This window comes from Copadichromis virginalis, linkage group LG14 (assembly GCF_057382275.1).
Source record: "Copadichromis virginalis isolate Kocher_CV1m ecotype Utaka linkage group LG14, C_Virginalis_male_GT1.1, whole genome shotgun sequence".
In the NCBI taxonomy this organism is placed as follows: Eukaryota; Metazoa; Chordata; class Actinopteri; order Cichliformes; family Cichlidae; genus Copadichromis; species Copadichromis virginalis.
Window position 1 is genome coordinate 14,973,682 of NC_140631.1, and position 12,596 is coordinate 14,986,277.

A 12,596-nucleotide genomic window follows, 5' to 3' on the forward strand; every position below is an offset into this window, starting at 1 on the left:
ATGTACAATTTTATCATAGAGTGAAGGTGAAACCAGCCACCAGCCTAGTAACAATGGCTGCCAGTCATGTGCAGGCCCCTGAGGCTGTAACTGGGAGCTTGTTTTCCACCTAATGCACCGAGTATCTCCTGTCCCATTAATAACGGGGCAATGGGTGATGCAGATAAGCCCAGCGGGATGTTGCAGTCTCATAAGAGCCCACTAAAAAGCATGCAAACATACAGCTCCGGGATGTTTGGAGCGTGCGACCTAACAGCAATGGGTTCGTCGCTGAGGGTAGAGGTGGAGGGTGGCAGCTGGTTAAAGTCACACGTAGGTCGAAGGCCGGGCTCCACCACAATTAAACTCTCAGCCCTTCATCCCCGTGGCAGGCTTTTGAGCCCCTCCTCTCTTTGCAACTCTGCGTGAAAAAGCCTCACGGCCTCGCCTCAACTTCCTGAAGACGTATCAGTAAAAGCCACATCTGTGCACCTCAGCTCACCCCACCTCACAGCACAGCAATAACCGAATCTACACAGGCGTCACAATCATCTGCTTCCGTGGCTTCTTTTTCATTTTATCTAAAACAAACTGTTTCAGCTGATGCAACAATGGGGCAAACGTTCAGCTGCACGTTAGCACAAATTTCTAATCGGCCAATCAAATGCCATTAACTCAGTGCATGAAGGCATGTCGACATGTAGAGAAACTCAAGACGACATTCTGAAGTCCAAACTGAGCATCAAACTGAGAATGAAAGGTCATTTGATTGACTTTAAACGTAGTGTGTTTGTTAGCCAGAGTATTTCCGAAAGTGCTGATCTACTGGGATTTTCCTACACAACCATCTCTAGAGTCTGGGGAAAAAAAAGAGGACGAAAATATCCAGAGAGAACAATTCTCTGGGTAAAAATGACTTGTTGATGTCAAATAAGAAAGCCCGGAGTACCTCGAGCTGATAGGAAGGCAACAGTAACTCTAGCAATACTTGTTAGAACCGAGGTATGCAGAAGAGCATCTCTGAATGCACAACATTCAGATGCAGCAGAAGAGCACACCAGGTGACACTGCTGTCAGCTAAAACAGGAAGCCGTGGTCCGGACTCACCGGAAATGGACAATAGAAGGTTGGGAAAATGTGGCTTGATCTGATGAGTCTCTATTGCTGCTGAGAGATTCTGACGATGGCGTAAACAACACAAAAGCATGGATCCATACTGCTTTGCATCAATTATTCCGGCTGCTGCTGGTGGTCTAATGATTTGGGGGATATTTTCAGAGCACCATGTCACCAAGCTCAGATCATCTCAAACTGGTTTCTTGTACATGACAGAGTTCACTGTACTGACATGAACTCGACAACCACCAGGTCTCAATCGAACAGTGCACCCTTGGGATGTGGTGGAACAAGAGATTCATATCATGAATGTACAGCCTACAAAGCCACAACAACTGAAGGAATGTTTCCTGCACCTTGTTTAATCTATATCATGACGAATTAAGGCAGTCCTGAAGGTAAAAAACAAATAAATAAAAGAGTCCGGTGAGTGTATATTTACATAAAGAAACTGTAGGTCTATAAGCATCCATTCTTTGCCGCTTATCCTTTTCAGGGTCACGGAAGGGCTGGAGGGCTGTCATCATCTCTAAACAACACACCCTGCATACCTTCAGCCACATTCCTCAGTGTTTCATCTCTGCTGTGCATCACCAGATTACCTGTGGTGGAGCGGTGATGCACAGTCTGCAAGACCCACTGGACAGTGGCAGAAACAACATGTAGAAAAGCTTTGATTGGAATACTTTACACTTTCCCACTTTTTCTCGAGGTTCAGCTAAAATAACCTGTTAATTGCAACTGGAAGGTGATGCCCTAGGAGGCTTTCCATCGCTACACCTACCTACACCATGTCTACACGTGACTGACTTCACGTGGGAGGCTGAGGTTTTTTCTTTCCTCACAGCTGAGAGACTGATTTTCCTGTTCCACCTATGGACAGCCTGTCAGGATCCGGTGCATCGTTGCAGAATTTACACTCGCTGTGCTTTTCCTCCACAAACCTTTGAGTCTCCAACCTGGTTGGGGATTACTAGAGAGTAGGCTTTCTCATCAAACCACACACACACACTCTTACACTTCAGTACAAAAGGCTAAAAGTGCAACCCCTTCATCCACTGTGAAAGGCTTCTTGTGCACCTGCTTCAGCAGTCCAAGCTGCACCTCTTTTGCCTCATCCCCATCGCTCTGAGTCAAAGGAAGATGAACAGGCAAATGTGGAATAAACTCCACATCGATCGCCAGTTTGGAAACATCACTGCTTGTGAAGAAGTTGTACTTTAAATTCACCCTTAGAGCCCCCAGTCTCTTGATTCTGTGTTATAGAGCTTTAACTACACACTCAGACTGGCCTTGAGGTTTGTCAATAAGATCCTGTAATTGACATTCATGGCGCATTTAAACCATGCTTGCAGAACTTTTTCCTCTAACCTGCAGCATAAACAGAGCTCTGGTCAACACAGGAAACATTTCCAGGTCTCAGAAGAACACTATATTAAAGCCAAATGTGTGAATGGCTTCATTTACTTGCAATAGAAATGTAAAGCCTCCAGAGAGTAGGCTGCATTAACACAATCGTGTGCTTTCTGACTCTTGGTTTCATCATTTCCCCGACTAAATGCAGCTGTTCTTTCACTACAGCAGCTCGCAAAACCCTGGAATAAACCCACGGGAGACCTCCGAGCTTTCACAACAAAACCCAAACTTCCCACGGACGCATTTAGCTGCCATGTAAACAGCAGACAGAGCAAGTCCCTGCTTGCACCGAGCCCAACTTGCATGTATTCACCCTGCTGAGTGTAGTGTGTGCGCTCAGGACTTCTTGGACACCACCCCCACCTCCACAAAAACATGCAAACCCTGTCGCTTTCTCCTTTTTTCTCTTAATATCCGTCCTTAGCTCACATAAAGACAACCCGATCGGCTCTTCGGGACTTACGATTTTGCTCAGATCCATGATCGTCCTTCCAAGACGGCGAGCGGGGGATCCTCGGAGCTGCTGGCTCTCTCCTAACGCGCAGTAACGGGAAAGCGACTGAGCCTACAAATGCATTTGGGAGGAGAAGAAGGGGGGAGGAGGTGGCGAGGGCCGTTAGCTCAACATGTGTCCCGATTTGGTATTAAAATGCTGCTCTATTCTTCCTTTGCTTCCTTCCGCGTCCAGTCTGCTTTTCTCCGCGAGCTCTGCGCGATCTCTTATCGGCGAGGACTTTCAGCATCCGACCCGGCGAGGAGCTCAAGCTGTGTGGGAGGAAAAACCCAGAGGACTACCGCTACCGATAGGCGCTCATTTCACTTTAAAAGGGGCAAAAGAAAAGACAATCACCCCACTCGCATGAATCAGCCCTCGTAGGGGCAAACACTGAGGCAGGAGGCTACCTTTATTTTGCAAATAGCCCGCTCTCCTGTTAGACAATAGTAGCATGGAGCCTGCAGAGTGGGATGGCTCAAACACGGTGGGTTTCAAACTGGGGTCCGGGGAACCGCCGGGGGTCCTAACAGGGAGAGAAACAAAACGGGGTGGGGGGTGGTTGGGGTTTGCAACTTCCACTGCTGCTCCATTCACTAGTAGGAGTAACAGATGATCACCTGATCTAAACTGCAGCAGGAGCCAAAAGACCATCTACCCCTCCCCTATCTCCAAAAAAATAAAGAAATTTAAAAAAATTTAATCATCTTCCTCACCGTGAAAATCAGAAAAAGCAGGAAAGAGAAGAAGATGTGGGAACAACAACAGACACTTAGATCAAATGTAGCCAAAAGAACAAAAAGGCTGTGGTACAAAGAAAACTCAACAACTCAACTATACTGACAGTATACAGTAGGCCCCCTATATTTCCATACTTTATATGCACACACTGCCTTAAACCCTTATCTTGACTGACTACAGTTAAGCCTGGAAAAAAGCAACTTTCAAAAGGTGAAAAGTGGGGGAAAGGAGCTCAGCGTCCACCAGGAGATCACTCCTGGGCAACTGATGCCCCCATCTGGTGCCTCTGAGAGTCTTCAGTTATTCTGTGTTTGTGTCAGCCTGCAGGATTTGAGCTTCACAACAGCTTAAAGTTTCAGGCCCTTTTGACTCAGAAAATTCTGGGAGAGTCGTCTATAACAGACCCTCCATAAAGATACCATTTTAACATGACATAGCAGGTAAAATGCAGGTGTTACTAATCCCGTAAACTAAGCCTCTGTACTGAAATATGAGCTTCATTAATTCGATCAGCAAGTCCTAGATGCTTTTCTTCATACCTTTGTTGTAACGAGTGGTTACGAGTCCTATCAGCTCAAAGCAGTGTGGTCATTCTCCTCTCACCTCCAACATCAACAAGTCAATTTTTACCCAGAGAACTGACCAGCCCAGCCCGTCTGGCACCAACAACTATGCCACATTCAAAGTCACTTAAATCACCGGGATGATGCTCGGTTTGCATTTCAGCAGGTCGTCTCGACCACGTCTGCATGCCTAAATGCATTGTGTTGCTGCCACGTGATTGGCTCATTATACAGTTTCATTAACGTGCTGTTGCACAGGTGCGCCTAATAAAGTGGCCAGTGAGCGTATATAAACAGCATATTGACTAACTTCAATTCACATTTTAGGGACCAAGTGTGGACTCAGCCGTACACACAGAAGTGTCATCCTGATGCCAATAACTAGACTGTATAAAGTCGCCAGTGTGTGCGAATCTGTGCAAATCTGCGCAAAACATCCAGGCAGAGTGACAAAGACTCATCCTCAATGAAAAAGAGACAGTACAACCGCCAACATCAACGAGGCAGTCTGGGATTACACAACAGAAGACTCGGAGACAGCCAGTGAGCCCACAGGATCCATTTTTAAAATCCAGGCCAGGCTTTCAATCACAGCTGACCAACCAGGGCCAGGCCAGCCACAATAATCAATATGTTACTCATTAGACTATCGGGTGTGCGCATTAAACCTCCAGGCTGCCCAGCAGTCAGTCTAAAAACAATGCAGGCTATTTTCCACCGAGTCTCCTCACTTCCTGGTACGGCGTGGGCCCATCGCCGAGCATTTCTCACATACAGCAGTCCCACTCTGTCTCTGTCTTCATTTTGACTCAGCAACACTCATCTCTGTTTTTGTCTAACCAGCTTTAAAAGGACACATCTCCGAGTTTCAGTCATTGTTTTAATTTAGCCGTATGAAGCATGTAAAAGTGCTCAAGGTGTTTCAGCAGTTAAATCAGATGTGGGCTAGGATTGCTGAGTAAGTGCAGTTCAATACGGGCTGGCTGGGTTGTGCTGTCAGCATACATCATGTGCCATCTTTTTTCCTGTTCCAGTAAACCTCTCACAGTCCACTTGAACCGTGATGTCATACTGCACCTTCCTGACTAAAGGTTAAGGACCAAGAAGAGCAATGGCTCACCTAACCTGCTGATTATTTGTGTTAAACTTCCTACTCAGCAGCCATATGACATATTAGAAAACGTGTGTCATATCTCTTTAAGCAGGTGTGGCTTGGAAAAGGTCGATGTACCATGTTAAAACACAGTCAGGGGTTAAAGTCCTCCAAATGTCTCTTGTTTGAACTCAAGTGTTATGACACGACACTTTTCCTGGAATATCTTTGTTTCTCGCAGTGGAAAAAAAAAAGACATTAAAACACAGGAGTTTGTGGTGTGTTATCATGTGAATACGCTAACATAAGGTGTTATTGACACAGCAGGATGATTTTTAAAAACAGACTGGAGCCACTTCTTCATCATGTCTATATGTTGTACATCAGTAACCTGGGATACTGAAGCAGATGTTAGCAAATCGAATCAGAGGGGTTTACCACGGAGCGAGATTATTGGGTTAGCGAGCTACGTTGAGCTTAAACACAGAGTTTTCAGTTTCGCCGTGGCAACACATGCTTGAAGAAGTGAGGAGCAGGTGGAGGAAATGATTCCTTCATTTACAGCTCGGTTTTAAGAGCTGGAACGCATTTTATACGTGCAACTTGTTAAGCTCAGCAAACTGTGCACCACATCGTCACCGGAGCGTGCATGCATTCAGCCGGTGATACAGAAAGTGCATAAATGTTCTTATACTGCCAGGTCTCTGCTATACACCTGTTCAATCAATACACTTTATTTGACTCTGATCTGCCGAGAAATCAAAGAGATTTCCACGGCTCCTTTATTTTGCTTCGGGGCAGTAACCTTTCATGTTTCAAAGCACAGAGCTTCGATGAGCAGCCACCACACTAGAAATAAACATCAGCACCGAGAGCGCACTTAGCAATAAAATAAATACATTAACTCGAGTTTAAATGCTTATTTTTACCGCTCTGAGTGTTAAATCCTGAGATTATTACCCCCCTCGTATTATTTGAAACTGTGTGACATTTGACTGCTATAGTTATAGTATAGTTGATGTTCTTTAAAGATTTTATCTCCATCATCATCTGATAACGTCTCTGACTGGAGCAGGCAGCGCTCACAGGGACTCTTTCGTGTAGAGGAAGAGTCATATGATGCGTGAAATGCCCCTTGTTAAGTGAGCGCTCACCGAGAATGACGCAGAAAGTCGGGCTTAACAGAGAAAGTTGATAAACACTGTCATCTTCCACCCGGGGTTTTAGGTTGGGTCAAGCCAGCTAATGCCGAGAAAGCCCAGCTTTGATGAGCTTACTTCAAACTAGCAGGGAATTTTCAGCCCCAGACATTTATGTGTAGAGGAGACCTTTGTTATTGTGTCAGCAGTAAAAAAAAAAAAAGCTTTCATTTTCATGCTGACATTTGGTATTCGTGTTGGCATGGTGACCATCAGGGCAGGACCTCTGGACTTATTATTATTATCCTGAAATGAGAATATTGTATTATTTGAAATGAAGAAAATCTGACAATGACATAGTTTGTCACATGGAGTAAATGGAGTTGTACTCTTATAGTGCTTTTCTGCTCTGTTTGAGCACTCAAAGCGCTTTCTTACTACAAGCCTCATTCACCCACTCATACAACCATTCTTTTTCTTTTAAGCTAACTCTGATGAATGCAACAGGTTCAGTATCTTGGCCAAGGATCCTTCGCCGTGCAGACTAAGACTAGAAGAGCCAGGGATCGAACCTCCTGATTGGCAGACCTCCTTGCTCTACCTCCCACGCTGCAGCCGACGAATCAAATACAGGCGGCTGAAGCAGCCCAATTCCCCTACCGCGCTCTTCCACCGGTGACGTAGCTTCCAGTCTGACTTTTGACCTCTGCTGCGACTGAAACAAACAAGCACCCCGTCTCCACCTTGCACCTTTCACTGTACCGTGCTCGTAAAACTCAGCAGGGAACTCCAAAACAACCTGTAATTCAGAGTCATTGTTATTGCCACCAGAAACTCCGCAGTGCACTTTGTTCCACTTACTAACCAGTCACTCACGTCCCGCTCCATTATTCCACGCAGCCAGCGCAATGAGGCCACAAACCACCACCCGCCGTTTCTGCTCCCTCAGCGCCTTTAATGGTCTCGCTTTCGTGCTCGTCTGCGTGTATCCCGCATGCATGCGGATATCCCTCGACAACTTCCTGCGCATTCTGAATCGCAGGATGTCAAAGAAGATGACGAGGACTCGAGACAATGAGCGGCGGAGGGGAGCAGAAGGAGGCAAAGACAAAAGATGAGGGAGAAAGAGAGGCAGGAAGACGGCGTGATTAAAAAAAACCCGCCTGTCTACAAAGACCCCTGCTGATTCCTGCTTGTGCCCAAAGGCCGCGATCTTGCTCCTTGCCTGAATTCCAAAGCTGCCGTGACACCAAACGGAATTAAAAGATCGCGCAGGCCTGGGGGACAGGCCTTCTGCACTAAGAGCAGGTTATTTACTTCCTACAAATCAGCCCAAGGATTAATCAGACTCTAGTTAAACATCCAGCTTCTACTACTCCTCCAAAACACCAGGAACAGGACTGCAAACTCAACCAAAACAACCTTAATGCTGGCAGTTCAGTTTGATAGAAAATAAAGAGAACATTAACAGTCAAACAGTCAAAGCACTTTTATATCCAGATACAGGAGTGCCCTCAGTATGGACAATTAAAGGGGAAGGATGAGGCAGACAGACAGTCTGATTTCAAGGCCTTCATTATGTAACATGCGTACAATGTGGTGTCACTCTGTGGCTCACTCTGCATATTCCAACCGAGGAGCTGGTGCCCCAGAAATGTTCCTCAAGCACTAATTATGGTTCCTATTGGTCCATAGATTACTACCTACGCCAGCTTTCAAATGAAAAACCTCTCCTGTCCTCTGGGAGCTCAGGGACCGGGAGCTGGCATCTTGGACATTTCGGAGCCTGAAGATAAAAGATGATAAAAACTCCCGCTGGTGTTCATTGTGTTATTTACTCCTTTGTTTTCACTAAAGCTTTGAGGCTACGATTCAACCCAAACCAAAACACAGAATGACGTTTCAGACGAACTCCCCCGGAGATTTAATCCGCCTAAACTCTAAATGAAAGACTCGGTCGCTGTTATGAGACTAAACATGTCATTAAAAGTGCTGAGTGCTATCAGGTTGCCCTGGTTCGTGCTTTTTATAACCCCGAGTGGACATGACAGAGGGGATTTTGCACACAACAGAAAGGATCGGGCAGGAAGTTCTCAGGATGAGCGTGGTTAGAAAACCACAGAAGACATTTTTTAATTTACGCTTAATTTACGCCTTGAACTTGTCTCAACTAACAGCAGATGATTCTGGAGTCATTTTTAAGTTGTTGTTGTTTAACTCAGTGGGTCTAAGCCAGGGTGGGCAGAGTAGGCGGGGTACTTCTCCAGTACAAAGGGGTTATATGGTTGGATAAACTCAACTAATCGAGGGAATAAAAAAAAACCCAAAAGTTATCATTTAATTAAAGAGCTGAGTGGACAAAAGGTTGAAAGTCAGTTAAAAGTAATGTGTAAGATGTATAAAATGGACAGTTTTTGTCTTGTATACTGTATTTCCATGTATGTTTGCAGGTGTTTTAGTAAATCCCTGCACCTATTTCAAATTTTCCTGGCAAAACATAAACAAACGAGAGGTACACCGAGAGCTCTGCACACTGCTCTATATTACGGATGTTGAAATCGGTCTTCAAGGGAAAAAAATAGCATGTCAGCTGAACTAAGTGCATGAAAGGCTAAAACAGTATGTCGTGAGGGTAAATCAGATAAAGAAGCGTTGGGAATAATCTGGGAATGCCTGGATTCATTCATCTGCAAAAAAGCATTGAGGCTATGATTAGGGGTTATTATACCGAGTCATTTTTGACACTAAATAGTCCAAACAAACTTGAACATATCACTGATAACCAGCAAAACAAGACATTTAACAGAAATAATAAGATTCTGTTCCAAACAGTAGAAACAAATAACATAAAAAAAGTTTTACATCTAAGGTGAGCTTGTTAATGTGAACGGACGGATGAAAAAAAAGGGGAAAAAAGGAAAAAGCTGGTGAAAGAAACAAATATCTAAAAGCAGGCAGGCTGTTGGGATTTCTATAGAGGTGAAAGCCAGCCACCCAGCAGATTTAGGCAGCTTTAGAGCACAACAGATCAGATGAGATTATCTCTCGTTGATCCCTGTAAAGCAGACAGCACATTCATTGATTCCTGCACCTCCTGCCGCAGCTCTGGATCCTCAGTCAGAACCCCCCCCCCCCAACAAAAACCCCCAAAACAAAACAAAAACAACAACCACGAGGAACAAAAAGCAAACATAAGCATTTCCTCTCATACGGGTGACAAATCCCAATGAATATTATCTTAAAAATTACACCTTTACGAGGCGGAAACTGACTCCATTAGTACGAAAACAGTAGTATGATCTGCCGACAACACATCAAACTTGGGCTTGTTAAAGCTTGCCTGAATATTTTCACCCTCCTTTAATGGGAGATACACTAGAGCAAGACAAAAACACCTTTCTGCTCAGACACATTTACTTCCCCCTCCAGTTTCCTCGGAAGCTGGAGCAACTATGTGCCTGCATTACGTTGCCATGCTGGCACCTTCCGCAGGGTGTGATCTCAGGAGCCTGACAGTGACCCAGTGACCAGGATTGGCTCGAGATGCACAAAGCTACGCATGCGTCTTTCCCCAACTTTAATCCATACTGCTGCTGCGACGGGCTGGCGGAGAGGGGGCCAGACTGGATGAGACCATCTAGAGGCAGCGAGGCCAAATACCTACTGTGCACATTTAGGCTGTGTGGACTGCACTGTCCGATTTTAGCAGCAGGAGTGGATTGGGAAAAGCATGTTGCAGCACTACCACGCTGCCTTGATTCATCTGACCTACTTTCCCCCACCGCTTTCCCTCCTCTGCGCCTGGTCCGGGGCAAGGGGAGGGGAGACCACCAAGCAGGAAGCAGCAGGCTCCACAGCACATACATATATATATATATATATATATATGAGTAAAGATACACAACATTCATTATTCATCAGCAGCCATGAAAACTAAACACAAGGAAGGAAGACAGGCAGTTACCTTGGTTTTACAATTTCACCCATTTTCATCGTCATTTTTTATTAGTCCTTTATTTATCCAGGTAAAAAATCTCATTGAGATTAAAAATCTCATTTCCAAGAGAGACCTGGCATCATCCCTGGTCCTGCCTTAAATGCAGGGCTTCGGAGGCACTTTACATACATGATACAGCTCCACTGAGCCCCCCTCCTGTGTGCTTTTTTTATGCAATAGTTATCTGAATTCAAAAGGCCACTGACCCACATCTCCACAGCTCTTTTGTTGTACAGTGGGCTCGTTTTGTGTCTGCTGATCTCAGACAGACGTGTGGGAAGGTGACAACAATGTGGATCCAAAAAAAAAAAAAAAAAAAAAGCAAAGCAAACACGGGATAGGCCTGATCGACTCAGCTGTCACACGGTGACTCGTTTAAAATGAAGGAAAATTTTGGCTCCCGTGTCATTTCTTTCTCTCGCGTCAGACGGAGAGAAATAGTGACACAGTGTTGTGCATAGTTTAAGTTGACATGACTTTTTAAAAACCTCCCACCAGCGCCATAAAGAGGCTCTCAGCCCGGGACCTCCATCCCACACTCTCGGCAGAATAACGTTATTATATGACTGTGACCTCCTGTGCTCCGTACCTGCACTCTTTCAAAGTTTTCCCTCTCCAGCTCCAGGCTGTTGGCTCCTCCGGTCCGTCGGATCACTTTGGGGATAGCGTTGGGGACTTGCTGCATGGAGTTTTTTACTCGATCCATTGTCGTCTGAGGCAGATGAAGAACAAACAGCAGCGGGGGGGGAACAGAAAGAGAGGCTTTTAGCTTATAACCGTTCTCTAGGCTACAGTGAAGTAGACTCCGAACTGCGCTAACTATGGCGGGCAGCCGTCCATGCTGCGCTGCTGGACTCGTCGCCCCCGTTCACAGAAGCATTTGGCCTCTGCGTCCACCACCAACACCACCCCAGTCAATGACAGGAGCAGCCTGAGCGGCACCAACGTAAAGCTCGCGCACGAGCTCACCGCGAAGGGCTCACTTCCGCTTTCACTTTTTCAAACTAAAGTTCCCAAATTCCGACAGTTAGCGAGGACGTAAATCTCACATGTGGAGAGCGGAGATAGACTCAGCTGTTACTTATATTTTAACTTACAGCTTATATTGTGAATATACACTCACTGGCCACTTTATTAGGTACACCTTGCTTTATTTCTTGTTTGCAAAGATTCAACAAGGTGCATGAAACATCCCTTAGAGATTTTCCTCCATTCTAACATGACAGCATCACGCAGCAGATCAGTGATGAGAATGTCCTTGTGCACCACATCCCAAAGGTGTTCTATTAGATTGAGATGTGGTGACTGTGGAGGCAATTTGAATACAGCGAATTCATTCAAGAAACCAGTTTGAGATGATTTAAGCTTTGTGAAGTTGTGCTCAGTTGGGACTAAGGGGTCAGAAATGTGCCAAGATAATATCCCCCACATCATTACACCACCAGCAGTCTGATCAGTTAATACAAGGCCGGATGGATCCATGCTTTCATGTTGTTTATGCTGAACTCTGATCCAACAACTCATCACACAAGGCAACATTTCTCTCTGGTGAGTCTGAGTCACAGTTTCCTCTTTTTTGTGACACCCAGTGTGGTCTTCTTCTGTACCTGAATGTTGTGCATTCAGACACGCTCTTCTGCATGGTACCTTGGTTGTAAACAAGTGTTGTTACTTTTGCCTTCCTATTAGCTGGAAACAGTGTTGCAATCCTCCTCTGAGCTTTCTTTTTCATACCATTCTCTGTGAACTCTAGAGATGGTCGTGTAAGAAAATCCCAATAGCTCAACATCTCGTTAAATTCTCAGACCAACAACAACATCATATTCAAAGTCACTTAAATCAGCATTCTTCTTCCCTCTGATGGTCAGTTTGAACATCAGCAGACCATCTTGATCAAGTCTACATGCGTAAGTGCGCTGAGATGCTGCCATGCGATTGGCTGATTAAGTAAATGTTAACAAGCAGCTGAACAGGTGTACCCAATGAAATGGCCAAAGATCAAAATATTTTAGTTTTACTTTTAAAAGCAGATATTTCTTAAACCAGTTACTTGTCATGT

At 45.2% G+C, this 12,596-nt stretch overlaps 1 protein-coding gene across 2 annotated transcripts in view; it reads right to left on the reverse strand.

Moving 5' to 3' along the window:
* The window catches only part of hip1 (huntingtin interacting protein 1), a 51,047-nt gene extending 39,728 nt beyond the window's left edge, over positions 1 to 11,319 (reverse strand). Inside the window, exon 1 of one of the 2 annotated variants that reach the window (XM_085479402.1) lies at positions 11,127 to 11,319. In XM_085479402.1, the coding sequence (XP_085335528.1) occupies positions 11,127 to 11,243 (117 nt within the window). In that variant the 5' untranslated portion in view covers positions 11,244 to 11,319. Of the gene's footprint in view, positions 1 to 2,974; positions 3,455 to 11,126 lie in introns of those variants that run through there. The other variant, XM_085479403.1, reaches the window with a different exon arrangement.
* Positions 11,320 to 12,596: the final 1,277 nt, after the last annotated feature.